Source organism: Delphinus delphis, chromosome 4, assembly GCF_949987515.2.
Source record: "Delphinus delphis chromosome 4, mDelDel1.2, whole genome shotgun sequence".
Classification (NCBI taxonomy): Eukaryota; Metazoa; Chordata; class Mammalia; order Artiodactyla; family Delphinidae; genus Delphinus; species Delphinus delphis.
The window spans coordinates 98,071,942-98,097,706 of record NC_082686.1 but is presented as its reverse complement, the minus strand read 5'-3'; the positions used below and the strand labels follow the sequence as shown (position 1 = coordinate 98,097,706).

Below are 25,765 nucleotides of genomic sequence, written 5' to 3'. Positions count from 1 at the left end.
TAAAATGGTTTCCTAAATGTCTTGTTCTCTAAAGCAGTAAAGACTATGAAAGTGTTTACTGTGCTTTTGGCAAACAACAAATTCTCAGTACCCAAAAGCAGAGCTAACATTTTTCTATTTGGGGGAAAGGAGGCATGCAAGTAACAGGTTTAGAGAACTTTTGTTTTATCAGCTCCTGAAGTTAAAAATTCACAGCGCTATCTATACATATATCAGGCACTCTGAGCAGACTTCTTGGACCAGTAAACAAGTATACAATATAATATAATATTCTCGCCCTTTTCTGTGACAAGTTGTAAAAATTTGCTTTGAAACGAAAATCTGCTATTTCTTTCCTTGTGCCGAACAAGGCAGAACTCCGTACCTTCAATTCAAAGGTGTTTTATTTGAGCAAGGTTCAAGCTGGAATTAGATAGCTTCCCTTTTGCCTCTTCTGCTTGTTCTGAAACTACAGGAGAGACGCACGAAACCAAATACTGAGGGATACATTGCACTAGTACCACTTCAACTAAACTCAAGCCAGATGCAAACAATTCAAGAAACAATGGAGCTGAAGACAGCATACTTTTCAGGGATGCTAGGGCCATTTGTTCCCTCTGCTATAATTTATGTTCCTATAGTCAAGGTTCAGTTCTACCACAGTTTAGGCAACTCACTGGAAAAAATGATCACCGTTAGCTGCTCCAGGAGCACAGGAATTCCTTAGATGAGCACTGAGAGATTGGTAACAATACCTCCTAAAGGGCCAGGTTGCTAGGTAACAGGTTGTTTCCTTGGTCACAGTGAATACATGGAAGACCCCCAAAGGAGGCTGCAGATTCTTGGTGGATGGCTCTCATAGCCCCTCCTGGGAGGAGGATGAAAAATGTCTTCAGAAAAATAGCCTTATGAAGGCCAGAGGAACTTTATGCACCAGCAAGACATGTCTGAAAGGTAAGCAAATGAAATGCTAAAAAGTAGCCTCAAGTCATTCCTTAAGAGAAAACAAAAAAACAAACATAGGTAGTATTCCTGTATTAAATTTCATTTAAAAATGTAAAATCATGCAACCTTTGTTACTGATGATGGCTGCTTGGAGAAAGAAGCCACCGTCTCCCCTATAGCAGGCAACAGGCTACAAATGCAATTCAGGTGATCAATACTGTAACAGAGAGAGCTGGACCTCTTTCTAGTAGTGGTACATTTATAGCTACACAGGGCTCTTTAAGAGAACGAGTGTGAATTTCAGGGGGAAAAACAGTTAAGACAGACAAAAGGAAATATCTATTAGTTAATATCCATGAATTATTAGTTAATATTAGTTTGTACCTATTAATTATATTTAAATGAAATTACTAGCACAAAACAGGACTTCTACTAGATCAATAAAGCCACAAATGAGATTAAATAAGAGGGCCAAAACCCAATCCTTTTTTCCTCACTCCTAAGCGTTAGAGCTGTTACATAAATATTTCTCAAAGCACGCTGATAATTAGACAATATACAATTAGGGGGGTTGCAAGTTTCTTGAGTTTTTTTGTCCTTCTATTAGTGTTGAAGTTGGCTCTCATCTTTTAAAAAAGTGAGATTTGCACCTTCAATTTTCAGGATGAAATACACTGTGGTTTCATGAGTGTATGAAACGTACTTATAGCTCCCTAAATTTACTGCTTATAGTTAATGTAGGAATGATGCTTAGGAAGAGGTTCAGAAGCTGAAGCAGTTCTATTACAGAAGTTTTGTTTTTGTTAGCAAACTGTGTACATCTCAAGCAGTGTCCAGATGTTTTGTTGATTTTAATGTTATAAACTGTGTCATAATTAAAATTGGGCACGTGAAACAACAGTTTTTAAATGGGTAGAAGTTCTGTGAACAATTATAAACTTTATTTTTCCTACTTGCTAACACCCTTGAATACACTATACCAAGAGGAAGTTTACTTGTGAGCTCTGTGAAAAAGTGATCTTTATGATCAGTATTATTTTTAAACTAGTAAGTTTTATAAAATTATTTTAGAGACAGTGTAAAAAGTAATGGCCAGGCTACAACTTAAACTTTAACCTTCAACTTTTGAAGGAGGAAGGAAGGAAGGAAGGAAGGAAGGAAGGAAGGAAGGAAGGAAGGAAGGAAAGAAGGAAAGGAAGGGAAAGGAAAGGAAAGGAAAGGGGGAGAGAGGGAAGGAAGGAAGGAAGGAGGGAGGTTGGAAAGAAAAAGAAAAAAAAAAGAAAAGACGTTTTCTTAGTGCCAGTATTTGTTCAATCACGTTTCTGCACATCATGAAATGAGTCTTAGTCATACTACTTTCCTAACAGACTGTCACTTTCATTTGGAATTTTATTATAGTTTTGTTTCTGTTCACAAGATCTACCTAATCACATGTTGTCCTTTAGTGTCTATATTCTTCCTTTGTAGTGTTGTATGTGGTTGAATTTTCAAAATTATAACAACATAGGGAGTAGTAAAACATTCTTTTAATTTTTAATTTTATTTTATTGTTTTTTTATACAGCAGTTCTTATTAGTCATCCATTTTATACACATCAGTGTATACATGTCAATCTCCCAATCTCCCAATTCATCACACCACCACCACCACCCCCCCGCAGCTTTCCCCCCTTGGTGTCCGTACGTTTGTTCTCTACATCTGTGTCTCAATTTCTGCCCTGCAAACTGGTTCATCTGTACCATTTTTCTAGGTTCCACATATATGCACTAACATACGATATTTGTTTTTCTCTTTCTGACTTGCTTCACTCTGTATGACAGTCTCTAGATCCATCCACATCTCTACAAATGACCCAATTTCGTTCCTTTTTATGGCTGAGTAATATTCCATTGTATATATGTAGCACATCTTCTTTATCCATTCATCTGTCGATGGGCATTTAGGTTGCTTCCATGACCTGGCTATTGTAAATAGTGCTGCAATGAACATTGGGGTACATGTGTCTTTTTGAATTATGGTTTTCTCTGGGTATATGCCCAGTAGTGGGGTTGCTGGATCATATGGTAATTCAATTTTTAGTTTTTTAAGGAACCTCCATACTGTTCTCCATAGTGGCTTATCAATTTACATTCCCACCAACAGTGCAAGAGGGTTCCCTTTTCTCCACACCCTCTCCAGCATTTGTTGTTTGTAGATTTTCTGATGATGCCCATTCTAACTGTTGTGAGGTGTTGCCACATTGTAGTTTTGATTTGCATTTCTCTAATAATTAGTGATGTTGAGCAGCTTTTCATGTACTTCTTGGCCATCTGTATGTCTTCTTTGGAGAAATGTCTATTTTTGGATTGGGCTGTTTGTTTTTTTAATATTGAGCTGCATGAGCTGTTTATATATTTTGGAGATTAATCCTTTGTCCATTGATTCGTTTGCAAATATCTTCTCCTATTTTGAGGGTTGTCTTTTCGTCTTGTTTATGGTTTCCTTTGCTGTGCAAAAGCTTTGAAGTTTCATTAGGTCCCATTTGTTTATTTTTGTTTTTATTTCCATTACTCTAGGAGGTGGATCAAAAAGATCTTGCTGTGATATTTGTCGAAGAGTGTTCTTCCTACGTTTTCCTCTAAGAGTTTTATAGTGTCTGGTCTTACATTTAGGTCTCTAATAAATTTTGAGTTTATTTTTGTGTATGGTGTTAGGGAGTGTTCTAATTTCATTCTTTTACATGTAGCTGTCCAGTTTTCCCAGCACCACTTATTGAAGAGACTGTCTTTTCTCCATTGCATATCCTTGCCTCCTTTGTCATAGATCAGTTGACCATAGGTGCGTGGGTTTATCTCTGGGTTTTCTATCTTGTTCCATTGATCTATGTTTCTATAGTAAAACATTCTTAAGTATTGGGAATCTTCTGAATAACAGCTATATATGTGGTTACAGTAAAGTTCTAAGAATTTCTAAATATAATTTTGTTAATGGAACATAGAGGTATCTTAGTCTATCTTCATTGTTTTTGGTATTTTAATGTAACTTCTTATTTCTATATATCAGTGAACTCACTAATAGGTACTGAAGTTTACAAGCTTTCCCTCTAGAGAAGTTTGATACATGTTTGTTCTTTTACTTTTGTTGTACCTTAATGTGGGGACCTATTTGTGTTTCTAAGAATGCACATGGGGTTGGAACAACAGGGTAAAGCAAAATTCATAAGAATACAACGTCGCATAAGATTAAAACCTGACCCATTCAGATAGAAATAGAGAAATGATAATTTTAGTTGTATATTTTTCAAAATTACAGTTAGTTGTGCTATGTTTTTAGAATCAACAATCTAAATAATTTCAGATATATCTGTTACAATCTGGGCCTTGGATACTAAAATTTGAGGGATATCTGTAAAACACACGGTTTTTTAGAACAGTTCACTGCTATATGATTATTTACTCAATTTATGGGTTTAGTTCTGGGAAATTAATTTAGAGCCATCCCAAATTTGAACATAATAACTTGGTATACCAAATCTGCCATTCCAGAAACTAACACATTATGATACCAAATTACTTCTTGATTTCGTGAAACTTCCTTTCCGAGTACTTTATATTATCTCATCACCACCTCTAGCATGCAGATAGTAAAATCATCACCCGTTTTACAAATGAATACATTTAAATATAGACATAGAGAGGACAGGGATTCTGGATTTTAGAAGATAAGAAGAATGGTGAAAGAAGTCAAAGAGGCTGGATTGATATCTCCTTTCACCCAAATTTAATGCTCTAGAGTCCGTGGTAATTTTCCTCTAGCCAGTAACCTACGAAGTGCCTGGGTTTAGCAAGATTCCACTAGATTTGAGAACCTAGCTCAATATTTTGGGAGGAGAAAGAGAGCATTTGAGGATTTGGGGAGTGTCCTTTGCTAACTGAAAAATATGATTGAGCTTTTTCTTCCTTTCGAAATACAAAGCTCTCATGATGCAGCACTGAATGTAAATGGAACATTTAGAAATGGAATCATAGGCAATGCAATTTAGACAATGCTGGGTGTCTGTAAGGTGCCCTCTGGCCTTCTGGTTGGTGTGTGTCCAATATAGCCTCCCGCACCTCAAGAGCTCGGCTTCACCTCAGAAACTAGGCCATCTGCCACCTTCTCCTTCACTCTCCTTACAAAGCTACATAATCACCAACTTGACATTTGAATTAAACAGATAGCACCCTGTTGCAGCCGACAATTTATGAGGCTTATAAATTCCTGTTTGTAAAGGACATTGCAATCTTCCAATGAAAGGGGCTCATGAATTAATAGATTATATTATTATTGTTTTTCATCCTGCAGTCTCAGCTCACCCGATTCCTTCTTGTTGGCCATTCTACACTTTTTAAAACCAAGAATAGATGGCCAATTCAGATAATACCACCTAATTTAAAGACACTATAAGTTACTCCTGACAAATGTACAGTTTTAGCCATGGCACCTCCTCTGTGGCAGCTTTATACTACAGCATTAATAAAATTAATTTCTCTTTCATAAGGATTTAGAGTTGTAATTTATGATAACTGTTTGTTCACTGCACGCAGAAAGATTAAAAATGAGTAAACCAATATACCAACTAAACTGCAAGTCTAGCTTTATTTTCTTTTGGGGAGGGGCAAGAGGAGAGGGTTTTAAAGACAGCTTGATGTTATCTGGAATGGTGTTCTCATAGGTTCTACTACTAAAGGCTTACCTCAGTAAACAGTCAGTGCTAAGATTTACATGTTCTATTAACTAGTAAATTATTTATCTGTAGTTAAGTGGAGCAACCAGAATAAGAAAGATCAATATTAATGATTTTCCTTACTAACAACTGCACCCTAATAAATGATACAGATTTACAGTTATTTAAAGAATCACAGTAGCTTATCTGAATCTTATTTGAACCCTAGTAATTAAGAACACTTGGTCATTTACTTGTGTGACTTGGGCAAGTTATGCCACCTCTCTGGGTCTCAATTTCCTCATCTCTAAAATCAAAATAATAATGCTACCCACTTTGTTTGGTGACTGTAATGATTAAATGAGTTAATCGACGTAAAGTTCTTAGTACAATGCCTAGCACATAGCAAGTGCTCAAGAAATGTTAACTGTAAAATTATTATATTAGTAATAGTTGTCATCATGGCAATAATGTTGCAAAACAAAACAGAAAACCTTTTCACTCAGGCAGAGTCCACATCATCTTCTGAATATTAAAGGTAAGGAACCACCAGAGGTGCTAAGTGACCTGAGGTCACAGCAGTAGCTGTTTGTAGATTCCTAAGACTCACAGGTCTTGCAGTTTTGACATCAGTGATGTGTGCATTAAAGCAGATGGAGTAGAAGTTTGAGGGTGATCTACCTTTTCTTTTTTTTAAACTAAAGGATCAGAAATTATATTTCTTTGCTGATATTTCTCCCCAAAAAAGCAGACCAAAGAGAACTTCCGTATGGAATTTAAGATAGAAGTAATGGAACAAAGAAGATTTTCAGAATGTCCCAAAGGTTTTACTGCAAGATTCCAGAATACTGCCCTTCACCACTGCCCTCTGGTGTGGCGCCCAGGAAGCGTATATGAATGTGAGAGAAGGAATCCAGCCTTTGGGACCCACAAAAAGATATCACACTGAAAGAGAGTCAGACTAGTCATCTACTGGTTAGAATCTTCTCAGATCATCTGTCCTTAGCTGAAACTCTACACCAAATTCAATTCATTCCATTCTGGCAGGGAAAAAAAAAAAAAAAAGAGAAAAAGAAATAGTGGGGATGTTATTTGCGTATGTACTTGTGTTACTGAAGTTTTAATTACCTTCTATTATTCATAAATGTCTAGTAGTAGTCAGGGTAATGGCGCAAGTACTAAGTTAAACTCTCAAATCTGCTAATGTAAACTAAGATGATGAGATAATTTTCAGTTACCTGTAAACGTGATTTTACCTTGAAGCTGCTGGGCTTGGTCTTGTAGCACTACACAAGAAAAGTGTACTGAAAACCCAATCAGCCGGATCTCTCTCATCAGATATTTTGGTTATGTGAACTTATTTTTCCCCCCTGTTCTCTGCTTTAAGCAAAATAAGACCATTTCTCACACTTACGAGTCAGCCTCTCATCACTGTGTAACCACCACTGAAGTTTAGAATCACAGAACACCAGTCACTGAAGAAAGATTCAGTCATGTTCATTACCCTTATTTTCCTGATTTCATTTTGGCAGAAAATGGCTAGCATAGTTTCATAAAGACAAGTGAATCCAAAAAGTCAGTTCAACTTTTATCCTCTGTTCATCCCCTGAAATACTGTTCCATTTTGCCCCATTTTTTTCTCCCTGATTGTTGGCCAAAACTCTGGTCATAGATAGTAGGATTTACCTGCCTCAGGAATAATAAATTTTGCACAATGTAATGTTGTTCTTCTAATGTTTGTTAATTTGTTGTTATGGTAAGGTATTCCTTGGTAATGTCAAGAAACAGTATCCAAATTATTAAAGAATTGCTCAAGTGTAAAAGAACTGAAAGGCATATATTTTCTGACTTTTTCACATAATTGAGACAAAGTCCTTGATTTGTTATTTAGTAGCAGATGGAGGAATAATTTTCTCCTTGATAATAGGACACAGTTTTGTTTTCTTAATGGCACAGTAGTGCTATTTTTTGAAATGATGTAATGGCTATGCTCTTCTACTATAGCACATCAGTTAATGAATGAAAAATGAAAAACATTTTTACATTGTACTTCATGAAGGCAACTTCAATATACAAGAAGTGTCAGTTTCTTGTAAGTAAAATTGCTGTAGAGCTACATAATAACTGTGTCATAAATACAGAATGCTGTCTCTTAAGATTCTTGGAGTCTGAAAAATGATCCCCAAAGAGTAAAAAGAGGTCAGAAATAGATACAATTTTTAGTTTTGCTTAACATGAAAAAGCATATTTAGATATTTTTTAATTGGCTTAAAATACTATATAGCACCAATGACAGAAAGAGAAACATATAACCATTGCTAAGGAGAAAGGGAAAAGTGCAAGAATAACAGTGAATAATAAATATAGGAGAGCGAAAAAGACATTTTATATCCCAGTGGCATAACAATGGGAATACAGAGAGAACTGGACTGTTGTTAAGTGAAATGTTTGAGTATTATTTCAAAGTGAGTAAAATTGATTAAAGAACTTGAATTTTTAATATGTTTGCCACCAATTTCAGGGAAATTTCAGGGAAAATGGAAGGTCCAGATCAATGGAAAAACCAGTATGGAGTTTAAGGCTTGTTTGTGCCAAATCTGCAATGATAGCTCTACTAGGAATGATATTCCAAAATTGGGGATGACTTTCTCGTTCATATCCCATAAGCATGTATTCGTGTGTACCATTAGATTTACTTTTCTAAGATCTGCAATCTGTGTAGACACCCTTACCTTGGGAGAGAATTTGTCTTAAGTGACTGTTAGCCATAAAAAAATGTGTGTAGGACTATGACAGAATTCCTAGGGTATCATTTATCTCTCCGCTAATTGGAAAAGTTGGTGTTTATAATTTGTTTATTGTTGTTTTATACAAAGGTATTTACATTTAAAGACTTTAAGCATTTTCTTTCATTCAGCTCTTCAGGTCAAAACACAAGCAGTCAGGAGATTCACCCATTTAATTCATCCTACACCTCCGACCTGAGTGAGTCACACACTGGCTCGGCTCTCTTGAGGAACAGAACTTTTTATTCACGTTCGGACTCTGGAATATCATCCCTGGTAAATATTTTTGATTAGCCCTTTACCTAATGATAAGTTTAAAAATGTGTTTTATCTTGGATTTCACACTTTTTAATAAGTGTATAATTATAATACACTTTTAATAAGTGTATAAACTTTATACACTTATTAAATAAGTGTATTTTAAAAAGTGTATAAACTTTTAATAAGTGTATTAAACCTATCCTTGTAATTGGGGGCAAAATAAAAGGTTGGTACTCTCAGTCCCAACTCAAAGAGGCAAGGGAAAGAATCTGAGGTGGAGGAAGGAAGACAAAAGAGACCAAGATGAGTAGAAAAGATAAATGACCAGAGAAACAAAAATGGCGTCCCTTCCTTTTCCCCCACTGAGTTCAAATTCTGTCCCTAGTCTAAGATTTATCTCCTTTCTTTCTGGAATGTCCTTTGGCCAAATTTTCTCCTCGTAAACTCACCACTTCCAAGACTTCTCTCTAACACATCTAAGTGGAATCAACCAGGCCTTTTCTCTTTTCCTTCTTTCAAAATTGTTCCACTCATCCCACTGGATCAAAATGAGTTATTTATATGTCTGCCTCCCAAATTACAGAAAATGAGTTTTTCAAGCACAAATGCCATATTTTATTTAACTTCGTATCCTCAGTGTCTGACAGAGTGCCTGGCACATAGCAAGGGTACAATATATATTTGTGAATAAATGAATGGACTGAAATTCAAAATATTCAAAAATATTTATTGAACAAATGGATTAATCAATTGGTCCATCAGAATTAAAAAAGAAAAAAGAACAGGGTAAGACACAATATTCACTATTCCTTTAAGAAGAAACAACGGTCACAGAACTGCAACACACTGACAGCCTTACATAGATATAAACAAAGAAATGCAAAGGCTCATTTTCCTACAATGTCAGAAATCCCAAAATCAACCTCATAACTCCTTTCAAAAACAGACAGGGACTGGTGGTGCAGTGGTTAAGAATCCGCCTGCCAGTGCAGGGGACACGGGTTCGAGCTCTGGTCCGGGAAGATCCCACATGCCTTGGAGCAACTAAGCCCGTGCACCACAACTACTGAGCCTGCATGCCACAACTACTGAAGCCCGTGTGCCTAGAGCCCATGCTCCACGACAAGAGAAGCCACCGCAATGAGAAGCCCACGCACCGCAACGAAGAGTAGCCCCGGCTTGCTGCAACTAGAGGAAAGCCCGAGCACAGCAATGAAGATCCAAGGCAGCCAAAAATAAATACATAAAATAAATAAATTTTAATAATGGAGGAGAGCATTTGCAATGAATATTAAAGGATGGATGCAATTTTAAAAATAAAATAAGATGAAAGAGTTTAAAAAAAAGACACGTTTTTGTATAAAATTAGATGTCAATTGAAAAATGGAAACTTTATTCTCAAATACAGCTTTAGCTTAGATCCTTTCTCAGCAAGAGTCTCATGAAATAGCACCAAAAGGTAAATGGGGTGTGGCAACTACAGGAAATTTAACTTCTAAGAAATTTTTATTCTATGATAGGAGCAAGCAAAAAATTCCAAAAGCACATAACAGGTTGGGAAAGAAGCTTCCATAAACATGTAAACTGAACAACCAAGAATGGGCCAGAGACTACATTTTTCAATAATCTGAAATGTATTTGTGCTTCTTGTTTTTTTATTTTATTTAATTTATTATTATTATTATTATTTTTTATGCGGTACGCGGGCCTCTCACTGTTGTGGCCTCTCCCGTTGCGGAGCACAGGCTCCAGACGCGCAAGCTCAGCGGCCATGGCTCACGGGCCCAGCTGCTCTGCAGCATGTGGGATCTTCCCGGACCGGGGCACGAACCCGTGTCCCCTGCATCGGCAGGCGGACTCTCAATCACTGCGCCACCAGGGAAGCCCTAATTAACTTTTTAAAGTTGCTCTTAATGAGGGAGAGAGCTTTTGTTATTTTTAAAATGAAGATATTGAAATAGTTATGGAACAACTAAGGTCATTCAGTGATGAAGTAATGAAGTAAAAGATCAAAGCTAATTGATTATTAAAAAGCCACCTCTTCCCAATTTATTTTGAGACAGCTTTTCCCAAATTCTGCTTTACAGGATGCACTAGTCCCATGTGCTGCTCTAAGAATAAAAGGTTCTATGGTTTAAAAGTCCAGGGGAACACTTTGTAGTACAGACTCACAATATATGCTAAGATACTAAGGCTCAGAGAAGTCCTGTAGTAAGAGAAATGCTTAGTTCGGTTTAATCCAGAGCCTCATAAGCTTATTTAATGGTGGAAATGTTTTTCATGTTAGTATCAGTCAAACAAATGTACAGCTCAAGCAAAGCATAAACTATGCAAAATGCTGCTCTGTGAAACGAATGCAGTTGTTCCAAATATTATAAATATGACATTTCTTCAAATCAAATATTCCGGTTTCATTTATATATGTGCATAACACTGGTTAACAGAAGAATGAAGCTATGGCGTATGTATTTAACATAATATTCCGTTCTGAGTAATATGCCTTTTCGTTTGTGTTAACCTTGAAACTATCATAAGCTATGTAAAATACAGGAATTTTGATTGATTACAACCTCAGTAATAGTAAACAACATAAAATTGCCCTAGATGTGATCTTGGCACATATTCTGGTCAGTAATATACTGTCCAGAAAAGGAAGATGACCAGACCTGAAATATTTCATTCAATACTGGCTACACATTTTAAGAGCAATGTCAATAAAATGGAACTCTTCCCAAGGAGAACCATGTTTTCCCTGGATATTTAATAATTTGTAAACCATGATCTGTGAGTAATAACTAAATGACAAAGAAGATGACAACTATTACCAAACACTTAAAATAGTAGTCACATGTGGAGGGGTTCTTCTGTGTAGCCTCAAAAGGCAGAACTTGTACAACTGGACTAACTTAGAGGGATTACTTGGGGTCCATATAATGAAGAGCCATTAACAATTACAACTCTTCTAAAATGGAATGAGATTCTTTATGAGCTAGTCAATAAATATTAAAGGACAGTTTATCACAGGTGGTGTAAAATGGGTTCATGAATGGGTAATATATTTATTTCTGCTGTCATTTGTCATCAAACATAAATCAGTTGCAGGTGTTGGAGATGCAAAGTTGAATAATACATAATTTAGATTGGACTAAGATAACGCTTATGAGCGCACCATTAGGTAATTGGAGTTCAATTTGGCTGAATGTTTGGGATGGGTTCGCATTACTTGCACCCATAAAAGTAAGTGAACTATATATTGCCAGATGATATTTCTCTTCTCTCTTATTTTAAAGCTTCCATCAGATTCTTTTAAGTACCTTACTTGGCACAAGGTAGAACAAAATGACATCCAAGGAAGTCAACTGCGTTGCCCAAGAGTAAGAGAAGGTAAAGGAACAGAAGTGTGTGGTCTTTGCGTACATGCTCCTAGTGGATGTTTTTTGAGGATCACAAGACATTACTTGGGGATTAAAAACCTGTATTACTTGCAGGTAGAAAAATTTCCCGTTTCAAGACCATAGAGTTGTTAATATAGTGAAGCCACCTTTAAAAGTATATTCTTATAGCTGATTATATAAATAATAAATGTTCAGTATTAAATATTGGAAAATAGAGAAAGAAGAACCTGTAATTCAATTATCCAGAAATAGTCACTGTGACTTTTATTTCCAGTTAGTCTTTTTTTGAAAAGCATGTATATATTTCTTTACAAAATTATGTGAACAATTGTGTTTCTTGAGTTTTTTCACTTTATATTGTGAGTCTTTCTTTCCGCCATGTTATTTAACATTACCCCAAACAAGTTTTTTAAAAGTTGCAGATCTTTCCATCATAAGGATATTATTAACTTTACTTAACCAATGATCTTTGTTGGAATTTTATGGTCATGAATAACACTGTCACTTCAGTGGATGCCTTTAAGCTGATTAATCCTACATCGGTTTTTTAAAAAGCGTAAAAAATAATCTAAATAAACCAGGTAGTCTCATTAGTATGTTCACTAAGCATTTTAAATTTGGTAAAATAACCAATGTTTTACTATTCCTTTTTCATCCTATCAGATTTTACAAGTGTACTGGTGTGACAGTATGAAGAATTTTTTATCTGCAGCCCCAATATACATAATGTTTGATTTCTATAAGTAGCTTCAATAGATAAGTTGTGTAAGGGCAGAGAGTGTGCGTTTCTCTTGTCTCTTTTGCATCCCCCATAAGCTGATGAAATAATATTAGACATAATTCCTGCTGCAGTGAGTATTTATTCTTTACAAAACATCAAGTATCTTGGCTACCTTATATCTGTATTTGCAAACTTGCAGATACATTGTCTATCGTACAATTGTAATATTGATTTAAGAAAAGTTGCTTTAGATATACTCATCTGCCCATTTCCCCACTCCATTGCATTACTTTACCCACCAATGTCTTTCTTCTTTCACTCAAACTCAATTGACAAAGAGTGATTAAAATAATATCATTTTCTTTCTTACGTTTTAACTCTGCCATATCTATTTGCAGCTAAGCACTGGCTTATGTAAGAAAACATTATTTTATATTATAATGATTTATATTATATTAATTTATTTTATAATAATAAAACATTATTAGATAGTACTATTAGAGGTAAATTAGAACTTCCCTTTGGAGAACTTAGAATATTTTTCAAAGAGCAAGAAATTATGGGGAATTAGTGACATGTACACACTTCTATTTTTAAAATAGATAACAGGGGCCTACTGTAAAAAAATTTTTTAAATGAATAAATAAATAATAAAAAAGAAATTATGGGGAATTAGGAAGGAAGGAGACCAGAGGCCGTGGAGGCCATGTGTGTCACGGGCATAGAGTTCATCAGCAAAAGAAAGAGAAAGGGTTACATCAGGGGCTAACGAAGGCAGGGTTTAATTGGCTCTTAAACTTCAGTGTACGGACAAATTACCTGGAAGTGTGTGGTAAACACAGATTCCCAGGCAGCATGCCCAAATAATCTGATATAGTTAGTCTGGAGTGGGGCCCTAGAATCTGCATTTGTTAAAATTATCACAGGCAATTCTGTTGCAGATGATCTGAGGGCCATGCTATGGGAAACACTGGTTTAGGGGGCTTGGGGAGAGGCAGGAAAGGAAGAAATTTGAATAGGAAGTGAAAACTTGAGAAAGTAAGGGTGTTGGCATTTATATGCGCGTGCATGCACGTGCATGTGTGTGTGTGTGTGTAAGTGTGTGTGAGGGGAGTGGTTGATAATTGTGCAAGCACAACGAGGCTTTGGAGCACAGGTGAAGAGCTGAGGTTTAGAGAGAACTGTAGAACTGAAGAAACTGGAAGAGATGACAGAAGAATAAAATCTAGGTGTAAACTGAAAATGAGCATGTGTAAAGAGTCCTGTGGTCTCTCTCCTTCCCTGATTTAAGCAGCCAAGTCATGCCCTGAGGTCGTCACTCAGCAAACCGAGCCTTCGTGATGACCATGCTAGCCATTTATGCAGAGGCTATCATTGCTCTGCAGAGAGAAGGCACATTTTCCTTCTACAAATCATTAACAACACCCATTCTCTTGCAAGTGGTAAAAAGAATGGAGCATGATCTAGGGGATGGGAAACAGTGGAAAATCCCACCACCTCAAACCGTGAAGAAAATAGATGTCCTTTGTTTGTTGCCCTAAATTTTGTTGAAGTGTTTGGTTTTTTTGCTTTGTTTTTGGGGTTTTTTTTTTGTGAGATGGAGAACAAGTGCATTTCAGAAGCATTCTGATAAGAATGACCCTCTTTCTAGATTAGATCCTGAAACACCCATAAGACTACTTCAGTTGATCTCAGTTGCTCAAACTGTACATCCAGGAAGAGTCCCTAAGAAAAGAAAGGTTAGCTGGTGTGTGATAAACAGCAATTTCCCAAGGCTTTGATTGCCAGATAGAGACGGACTTAACTCCTCCCAGTTAAACGAAGCAAAAGAGCAAACTGTTGGCAGAATTCTTTTAGAGAATAGATTCTTTCTGTTTGAAAATCTCCCAGCAAGTTAATTCAGTCACTGCTGTTAGGAGTTACTAATCCAGGGAGGGGACAAAGAACAAGCTCAGAGATGGCAGGTGAAAGCCAACATCCCTGGGCTGCCAGATATTCCAGACTTCAGTTCTCAGCTGCTAAGATATATCTTCAATTATCAACCAGGTCTGAGTTTCAAAAAAAGAATCCAATTTAATAGAACTCCTCACAGTGGAAGAGACCTTCGGCTTCCGACTTCAAAGAAATCTTTGAAAGCTGCTTTAGAAAGAAATAATTGAAAGAACAGAAGATCGATAGAACTCAAACAAACAATACACGGCAGAGTTTAATAACTCTGGGGCATCTATTGCACAAAGAAAGCCACCAAATGGGGGGGGGGTATTAAAGACAATAAATCTCCCCAGTCAATTAGGTGATGGTTCCAGTTTTTCCAGTTCTACAACTTTTAACTCCAATCATCCTAATCAATGAACAAGATCATTTCCTAGCACAAGGATATTTTATTTGTAAAGTGATTGGGACACTACCACCTTCAGGGGTAAGTGATTCCCTGGGTGGCAACATTACAGTTTGTTATGAGAGAAATGTCTAAAAGGACAGGTTAGATTCTTGGCTTCCACCTGTGCCTGATGAAAAAACTGATGTTTTTGTCAATAATGGAATATTGGACTGTTGCTCTTATCGCCTTCCATAAATCCTTCACAAACAGACTCATTATCTCCCATCACAGTCCAGATGAACTTGCCACAAAAGCAAAGTTTGTTCCTGATACCTTCAATATCTTTTCTATGCTCTTTTCACCTTTGAAATTAGGGGAATCATGAATTCCAGAAAAATGAAGTTGGGGGGAAAGGGGTACAAATGGTGCCAGGTCTGACTCAAGAAATACAATATATTAGAGTTTGAAGGGAATTGAAATCATTTAGTTTAGGATTGCTGTCAGGGGCCTTGGTTGGCATCAGAGCTGAAAGAGGTTTGCCTGGGGTAGCATGAGAAGAGTGTAGGGGTCTATGGCAATAAGAAGCCTATGTTGGTGTAAAAGTATTAGAAATCAGTATTTTTTATAAAACATTATCAACTTCAAACATAATTTCTCACCAAATTCAGCCCTTGATGGGCCCTTGATGCTAGTCTTCCCCATATTTTTGCAAACTTGGAAAACCGAGGCTCCGAAAATTAAAATTAATCATCTGGAGTCACACAAGTACCTGCTACTTAACTCCAGACTGGAAACAAGATATCCTTTCCCTAACCCTGGAAGTTATGTGCAAACCCGATTTGGAACACAATGCGGTTGGAAAATAGTAGGAAATGAGTTTGGAAATGGAGATTGGGATAAGATAGTAGAAAACCTTGCCTGATGAACTAGGCTTTTTCATCTTTATTTGGTAAGCAATAAGAAACCTGAAATGTTTTGAATATGTCAGTCCTGTTGTAAAAGCTGTGTTTTACGAGAGCTGGGTGGCAATTTGTGTCATTTATGTTGAAGGAGAGAAGACTGCAAACCAGGAGATCCAAGAGAAAGTAGTTACGGTTCAGGTAGCAAGATACGAGGGTCTGGACATTGAAAGGGAAGGGATAGGTTCTCAAGGGGAAAACTGGTAGGACTAGGTGGCTAATTGCATTGAGAGACAAAAGAGAAAGAAAGTCAGGAGTGACTTCATAATCCCTAAAGAGAAAATTATATGAAAATTAAAACCATTATACTGATGATTTTTCTCACTTGCCTGGGCTAGAAGTAATTTATGTAAGATTAAAAGTTAACTCTACATGTTGACTTTTCCGAACAGTTAATAGAGGTCATTCCTCCCCTTTAATCACTCTAGAAAATCATCAAATTATCTCTGAACCTCAAAATATTTGCCCAGAATTAAAGAGTCTAATAAAGAATACAGATATTATATATTTTAGCCAGGACATTTTTCCTAGCAATGTGCTAAACTGCATTTAAAAAGAAATCTATAGGTGAGAATTTAAGCTAAAGCTGACATTTGATCCTCTGTGGAAACCTAGACCATAGATAGCAAACTTGTGAACAATTTAAATTAAAATAATCTGCAACCCTATTTTTTTTTCTGATAACTGTATTCACTCTACTGTAAACTTAAAAAAAGTAAAACAGATGGAAAAGAATAAACTTGCTGATTTGTTTGCTATTTCCTCTCTCTTGTATAACTCATCCTGTGATGGGAGGGCCTAGGAAGTCAGCCCATCAGAAATGCCACAAGGCTTCCTGCGGCAGGAAGAGAAACAAAGGAACTGGGTGGCTTAAATATTTAACAATCAACTCGTGATTAATTTACTCTTGTCATACCTGCACATCTGATTTAGTGTTCTCAAATCAGAGGTTTCACTTTGTTTTGTTTGGAAGACATGAGAGGAAAGTTATTCAGCAAATTTCAGGGAAAATGATTTTCAACAATTAGAAAGTGTACAAAGTGGTCAAGTCCTGGCATCTTTTCTGTTCCCATCTCTTCCCCAACCCAGTTAAGGCAGGCAAGCAAGAGTGTGTTAAGTCGCATAAATACATTTTGTTACTGCTCACACTATGTGGGCCTAAGAGTCCAATCCTGTCTCCCTCAATCCAAATATCTAGTGGAAGTTTAAAACAACCGGCCAAGCATCCAGTGAGGCTGTCAATCCTGTCTTCCTAAACCTACTTCCAAGATCTCACCTTGTGATTTCTGCTCAGGACCCTCTGCGGAAGAGTTGTTCTTCAGACAGGAGTGTACCTTGCCTCCACGGAAAAGAGTCCTTGAAAAAAACAAATGGGAAACATGGCTGCAAGAAAACTGGGAGGACTGCAAGGTGAGAACATAAAAACAGAAGAAGAAAAAAAAAGCCTATTTCCCTCATTGATTAAATTACGACACTTTTTTTTTTTTTAAGGGTATTTGCCAGCATAAACATCAAAACTTTAAGCACATCTTTAGAACTTTCTCTGAAAATAGTGGTGTTTGGGCTCTCCGTCTCTTTTTCCATCCCTTCTCTTCATCAAGACTTGCTACTTATTTTCTAATCTTTATTTTATCTTGATATTGCTGAACTTTGGAAAAAGTTTAAAAGAATTGAGAATGAAATTGGGTTTTTTTGATAATAAAAAAGTCAAATATTGAACAATAATCCTTATGAGAGAATTTATGATGTAATCTTGAATCCTTTGAACAATGCAGTAAGCCAAAATTTTTGAAGACTCAGGGCAGCCAGTTGGGTCTGAACAGAGCTATCCTGGAACAAATCAAACTTTCACCAGTGAAGGATATGAGCTGTGGTTTCTTGGTGCTGAAAATGACTCCGCTGGCTGAGCCACTGGCATTGAAACAGTCCCTGTAGTTAGCCCGACCACTACCAATCTATGGGGCTGCCATCACTCAAGCTTCTAATTCCAGTTGGAGCAAGTCATGTTTAAGCAGAGGACTGAAGATTTAACTGGGAAGATTAAGCCATTGGTAGCAATAAAAGAATAAATCAACTTCTTTATAGCAGAGTAAGATGTCAATATTTTTTCTTCGAAGTGATCAAATTGTACGTGAGGATTTTAGGAAATCTTCCCCAAATGAGACTTACTGGGATCTCCTGTTGCCCTTTTTGTTTTACAGATTGATCTTGTATGTTGTAGGATTATAGAATTAGGGCGTGGGAAGGAGCTTCAGGGAGGGTCTGGTCCCAACTCCTTCCTTTCAAAAAGGAAAGGAAAGTTTAGAAAGAGAAATGATTTGCCCAAGGTCACACAGCTAATTAGCAGAAGACAGGAAAATAGAATATTGTTTCCCAGTACAGTGTTTTCTTTCTAAAATTAATTTTAATTATTCTTATATAATGGATGGATACATTCTACTCTTTAAAAATTTAAACAATGCTCCTATTTATTTATTTGAAAAATTTAAACAATACACTTAAAACTTTGACCTCCACTCCCAGGATTCTTTTTAGAGGTAATCATTCCAGTGTATACATGCATTCGTTCTTTATAGCTGTCATTTAAACCATGGATATATTGTAAAGGCCAATGGAACCTTCCTAATAAACTATCATAGAAAGTTTAACTGGCCTTTAGATAACTATACTGGCAGAGAATGGCTAAATAAACTTTAAACTATCACAGAAAACCTTACTGGGAAATAGTGGTCAAAAAATTCTATTTGAGAAGGTGATATTTAATGTAGAAATGATAAATATAATATCTTAATATTTCTTTGGTTTTATTTTAAATTAAGACCTTTTATATTTTGGGAAAATAAAATTTAAAGTAACAAATTTTATAATGTTTAATGTCTAAAAATATTAAGACCTTATCTTTTTAGATAGATATCGATATTTCCCTAAAATAGTAAATTATTTTGCTTCAATTTTTTAAAAAAATGTCATTTTATGCAATAATTTCTATTCACAGAAATTGATGGTAAAACTTTGGAAACAAAAATTTAAGTTGACTTTTAGCAATAGAGTTTACAAGAGCAATGCTACCACTGAGAGTGGTTTTAATTTCCTTGGGATCAAAGTTGGGGCTTCCCTGGTGGCGCAGCAGTTGAGAGTCTGCCTGCTGATGTGGGGGGCGCGGGTTCGTGCCCCAGTCCGGGAGGATCCCGCATGCCGCGGAGCGGCTGGGCCTGTGAGCCGTGGCCGCGGAGCCTGCGCGTCCGGAGCCTGTGCTCCGCGGCGGGAGAGGCCACAGCGGTGAGAGGCTCGTCGTGTAAAAAGAGATCAAAGTTGACTGATGTTAAAAGTAAAAATAAAATACCCACTATCTCTGAAATATGCCAAGTCATCCTTATGTATGTATCCCAGGTTATTTTTAAATAAAATCATATTTTCCATCTTTTGAATGATGGTATCTTACTCTGAAATGTATATAAATGTGATTTCTGAGTATTTCCAAGGAGGCTAAAGATAACTAATCATTTAAAGCCAAACAGAACTTTACCTCCTCTACTTTTTACCCCTAGAAGTAATTTACCCCTAGAAGTTTCAGAATCTGTTTGAGGGTCTTTCCCTCTCTCCCTGATACACCGCCCCCCCACCAACCTTGTGTGTAATTCTAATCAGGATCCAGTCAGGATCTTCACCTTCCCTCCCTACCTTGAGAAGCTCTGCAATAATTTTGTGTTTGGATGTGTGAATATTTTAGAAGACCAAAAAACAAAATAGTAAAAACTGCTGGTTTAAATATACAACACATATTAATTTAATAACTATTTTTAAAAGTTGATAAAGCACTTGCTTTTTCTTTTTATTTGTTTTTCCTTCAGAATTTGAACCTTTCATTTCAGGATTTGGGGGACCCTTATCAAGTTGCAAATTTTAACAGGATTCTTAGAAGACTAATTCGAGTTGAAACCCTCTGGTTAGTGGATAATTCACTGGTGGATTTAAGTGCCGCAAGATTGCCAAGGTATCTGCTCCCTAGCATGTCCAATTACTAAGTTAAAGTGAAGTCTTTGCTCTATGGGTACGTGACCATTGTCTGTTCATACTGTGGCTCCTCGCATGTGGTCAGGTCTTAGTGAGAGTGCTAAGCGATGCCTGGGCAAGGCAAAAAGGGAAATTTATAAATCAAAATGTCACACTTTAGAGGAAAAAATCTATTCTTTGTCAAATTAATACTGTTATTATCAATTATTAAGGGAGTAATTTGTAATCATAGAACATATTGGCAGAAAAGCCAGCTGTGTTCCTTGCATTGTCAACTGGAAATACAATTACATTATATATACATTATCATTCTAAGTTAGTGATTTTTTGTCATATTGTCTGAACACTTGTGGGGAAAGACTCTACAGGTAGTTGACAAGAGTCTTGGCTTCAGGGTCACATTCTAATGGAGGGGTAGGGGTTGCCAATCAGAACAGTGACAAAAACAAACTAAAAATTTTAAAATTTATATGGCCTCCTTGATATTCCAAGGACCCTAAGCTACTGAAGTTAAAGATAATCTGTCTCTTTGCTCAGGATTGCTTGAGAACTCTGTGGCGAGCTGCCCTTTGCTTCACCAGGCAGATGGGTAGCTGGAGTGAGCTCTGGTAGCCATCAGAGAGGCAGACAGAGATTCTCAGAAGAGAATTAGGAGATGAAGGAAATCAAGCAGCCACAAGAAGGAAGGGTAAATCCCAGAGCAGGTTAAGATACATCTCTGAGCTGGGCTGAGGTAGGGCAACAAAAAGAGATCATCGGGGGTGGGATGGGGGGGTGGGAGGGAGACGCAAGAGGGAGGGGATATGGGGATATACGTATACATATAGCTGATTCACTTTGTTATACTGCAGAAACTAACACAGCAATGTAAAGCAATTATACTCCAATAAAGATGTTTAAAAAAAAACAAACAGATCATCATAGTTGCACAGGAGAGGGAAACAGTCAGGCAGACAGAGGAAGTGTCAGAATATGCAATGGTCCCTGGGTATCTTCGGTCATATTCAAAGCCCCTTCCCAACTTTAGACAGACTTGGATAGCATTTGATTTTACTAATGTTCTTTTCAAATGACAAATTTAAAAACACCTAAATAAAAAATTTCAGAGGAATCTTAATATCACTGCCACCTTAACTTATTCAGTTACTTGATGTTAATTTGTTCAGTTTTTTTTCTCCCCAGACTCTCTTCTAGGGATAAAATAGTGATGCATTAGTTATATTTTTCTAATACACATTTAAATAAACAGACAACAACGACGAATTTTAACAGTAACATAGCCTACTTTGGAAACACTGAACTAGAAGACCATTAATTTGGAGTATGTGAACTTGACTTGATCTAGATCAGTAAACTTCCAAATCTTTGCTATCATATAAAAAAGAAGAGAGAGAGAGAGAAACTCCAGTGACTGAATAAAAGATTTGACCGGGTTTTAGTATTCTCTAGATGTATTCTTTTGGCCTTTCTTTCTTTAGAAATAGGATGTGTCATATAAAATTATATAATTGCAATTCAAACTTTACAACTGTCCAATCAGTGTATCAAGAGCAAAGAAAATTGATGCATGTATATTCATAGCCTCCTTCCCTTCTGCCCCAGGTGAAAAACCACACTTGGTTTGCCACTCGTCTCCCCTAACATTATCCGACTAAGGATCTATGGTAGGGTGAATCTGAGAGGCTGAGAAAGTGGCAGGGTATACACTGAAAATGAGAGAATGACTAGTAGATGAGAAAACAACAGATTTCAAGGAGGACAGAGAGACAGGATCTGCTTGGGCTGGGTTTTCAATTAGAAATTGCAATAGTACTAACGTGCATCTAAAGATTATGTATAGGGACTTCCCTGGTGGCACAGTGGTTAAGAATCTGCCTGCCGATGCAGGGGACATGGGTTTGAGCCCTGGTCCAGGAAGATCCCACATATCGTGGAGCAACTAAGCCCGTGTGCCACAAATACTGAGCCTGCGCTCTAGTACCCGTGAGCAACAACTACTGAGCCTGCATGCCCCAACTACTGAAGGCTGCATGCCTAGAGCCCGTGCTCCGCAACAAGAGAAGCCACCGCAATGAGAAGCCCGCGCACTGCAATGAAGTGTAGCCCCCGCTCGCCGCAACTAGAGAAAGCCCGCACGCAGCAACGAAGACCCAACGCAACCAAAAATAAAAATAAATAAAAAATAAATTTATTAAAAAAATAAATAAAGATTATGTATAACCTAGGAAAGAGTGGAAACCTAAAGTTATCAAAGATATGATTAAAAGACCGTAAAATATCCATATGGAGAGGGAATGTTAGAAAACAAGAAAAATGATAATAATGGATGTGAAAAATTACAATGAAATCTGGGTGGGTTCAAACTGAATTTGTGTTTTTCATGCTGCTTTGTGGCTGTCCTTTCTCTGTTTAGCACCATATTTACCATTAGCAATAATTATTTACTAAATGTCTTTGTGGGGTATGAGGTTCATAAATAAGTACCCTGTCTCAGGGTATTAAACCTCAGCTTATAAAGGAATTTTTCCTTCAGGTAAGGTTTCAGTGATAGATTTGGAATTATTGTCTCTACTTGCATGGTTTTATACAATTACAGTTTTAAGGCAAAAATATGAAGAAGCATTATCTGTCAGGAAAATGTATTCAACCTAAATGCCTAACGCACATTTCTTTTCCTAAGGATAGCTTTTAGTTTTCTTTGGTATAAAAAGGCCTTTTTTTCTGATTTAAAATGCTATTTCTCAATATAGAATTTAACTACAGAAAAGGAGAAAGAAAGGAAAATAATTAGAATCTCACTACTTAGGGGCAATACTCTTCAGAAGTTATTATGTTTCTTTGGGTGAACTTTTATATTGCTGAGATTACATGCAGCTCTTCACTCTTTCATTCAGGACTTATTGAGAATCCACCATGGACCAAATACAATGCCAGGTACTGAGTGTATACATTGGGAAAAGAAACAGATTCCTGCCCTACACAAGCTTACAGTCTTATATATCTTGCTTATTTTCTCTTAATATTTTAATATACATATTTCTCTTTTCTTCCCAACCACATTTGTAGAAAATATCACTGTCACACCTTTGAGGGGCTATGGTCTAGGTGAGGCATGCTGGTGTTTTGCAAGATTTAGTGGTTTACCATCCTCTTTAGGAGACAAATGACAAGATGTTTATATTTTATATCCAGCTGCAGAGTTTTAAATATGAACAAAAACCATCTCACATCTTTCAAACAATTGCCAAAGATACCTCAGATACAGCATTTATCCTTGGCTGAAAACCATATTGAGACTCTGGCTGGGCTCTCCAGTTTGCGGTGCACGCCATTGGAATCCCTTATGCTCAAGAGGAACCCTTGTGAGTTTCACCAAAACTACCGGAAACGGTGAGGCCCCAAACGCCTTGTCACCTTTTGTACTTCATTGAATATTATACTTTTAACAGTTGTTCCCCTCTTAATTAAATCTGCTCAGCAAGTATTTATCTTATTTACTATGTGTTGAACTTTTCATGCTTCTAATCTCACCTAAAGAACTTTGAACTGATTTGTGTGTGTGAGTTTAATCTTTAATACACTCTTCTCTCAGTTAATTTATGACTGCTGTACAAACTTTAGGCTCCTCCTGTAATGTGACTTTACATACACTAAGATGTTTCATTTTAGACTTTCAAATCCTATGCATTTTCTCTCATACTGTTTAATAGATACTATATCTTTTTAAAAATTTCTAAATATAGGTTCCTATAAAGGTCCATATGACCATCTTATAAATTGTTTATTCTCTGGCTTTGTTTTCATCCCTTTGGGCCACAAGGGCACCATTAATTATGTGAATACAAAAAAGTAATTGATTTGATCTACTCTAGTGGTGGAAAGAGCTGGAAAACCTGCCAAGAATAAACCATTTTTATTTCTTTGTCACTACTGGGAACATTCTTAATGATAATAATGGAATCTAAACAACGTTGGAGTGTGCACCAAGTAATATGGTAATATGGTAATATTTATCTCCAGCTAATTCCCAGCACCACTATTAGTGTACTTACAGGAATTAAAAGGGTGAAAACAAGCCACTGAATTCTAGAACCTATATTTGCCCCCAGATGTCCACAAGTCATCTCATCTCTCAGTGTGAATCCGTCATACAGAGCCTTAGATCATCTCTAGACTCCATTTCCAGTCTATGATTATAGTGCTTCCTCCACATCCAATTTCAACAAAAGACAGTTCTCATTACCTTCCTTTCTCACACTGCCATTTTCCCAAGACAGCAACTGTATTCCAGAGGCCTGTATAATATTAGACTCTTCAACCCGTGATGAACAATGAAAATTGTCAAAGTAAAAATTCTAATCTCTGTTGGTACTACATAAATCTCATTACTGCCGTTGTCTTCCCTCTGATGTAGTCTGAAAGCAAAATTTCATATTCTGTGACAATAAATTCTCAAATTGCTTTTACATAAGTGAAAACTAGCAGCACAGTTGCTTTAATATTGAACTAATATTTAACCATAATCATGTTTTGAAGTCTAAAATTCTATTTCCTACAGTCAGAGGAGATTTAGCTGGACTTTTCAACATTATTCATAAAAAAGCACACTTCTAGTCATAGAGATAATTTATTAGTATTATATTTCAGTTTGGTTAATTTATATGTGGGATTTTAGAAAACACCTTGGTCCCAACTCAGTCACTTGCCTCCCTTCAAAGAATTCCTTGTAACAGTAGTGTTAGATTAATTATCTGAAATCTGATATGCCCTGAGGTCTCACTATAAATCTGTCTTCAGAATTCATGATGTGGTATAGAATTATGTGAGAATGAGCGATATAATGAGGTTTTCCATTTTCCTAGTATTCACTCTATTGGATTGAGTCCAAAGTGGATATATACTGACACTCACGCTATAAAAAGCCAGGTTGTATTGACTGAGGTAGTGCAGGGTTGCTTTAAACAGAAAGACGTGGTCATTTTAAAGTATGAGGGAAGGATTTAAGTATCCACTCCTGCTAAGGAACTAAGCTGAAGTCCCAAGTTCATCCAAATTTGGGTTTAGTTATCTAGCCAAAATTCCACAAGAGGATTATAACAGCATTCATTTTTGTCACTGTCATTCATTTTGTCATTTTGCCTCTGTCGAGGATTTAGGCCAAACTTTCAATGGCCCTTTACATCACGATCAGAATTATTTAAGTATAAGCTTTTCTTGATCACTGACACCTAGAATTGTGACTGTCTTTCCCTTCCTCCTTTGTTTCAGATCCTCCAATAAGAAGACAGCACAGTTCAAAAGAGAAAGGACTTAACGATAGAGTAGGTGGAGGGCAGTCCACTTTCTGGGACACCCACAGGCAAACTCTTCTACCATTCTTCAGAAGTCAGTGTTATCTTAGTTCACCATAGTTTGACTTTTTAAAAAGAAAGTGACTAGGAGTTCCTGCCAGCTAAGTCTGAACGTTGGAGCCAGAAGACTTAGCTTTTAATCTTTGCTCAGTCACCTACAGGCTTTATGATCTTGGATAAGTTACTTAAAATGGGGGATAAAAACTAACTTGACAGAATTGTTGTGAGGATGAGATAATGTGCAGAAAGCATTTAGAGCTAAGAAAGTCATGCAGCCAATGGGAGCATTCGAGGAGGTTGGCACCATCATTAGTTGACTCAGCACATCACCTGAGAGGTTTCAGCATCTT

At 36.7% G+C, this 25,765-nt stretch overlaps 1 protein-coding gene across 1 annotated transcript; it reads left to right on the top strand.

Moving 5' to 3' along the window:
- Positions 1–907: 907 nt before the first annotated feature.
- On the top strand, positions 908–25,378 carry LOC132424216 (uncharacterized). Its single transcript, XM_060010002.1, has 7 exons — positions 908–933; positions 8,526–8,670; positions 11,946–12,039; positions 17,345–17,460; positions 19,902–20,044; positions 23,257–23,454; positions 25,333–25,378. The coding sequence occupies exons 1-7, from the start codon at positions 908–910 to the stop codon at positions 25,376–25,378; spliced, it is 768 nt and encodes a 255-aa protein (XP_059865985.1).
- Positions 25,379–25,765: the final 387 nt, after the last annotated feature.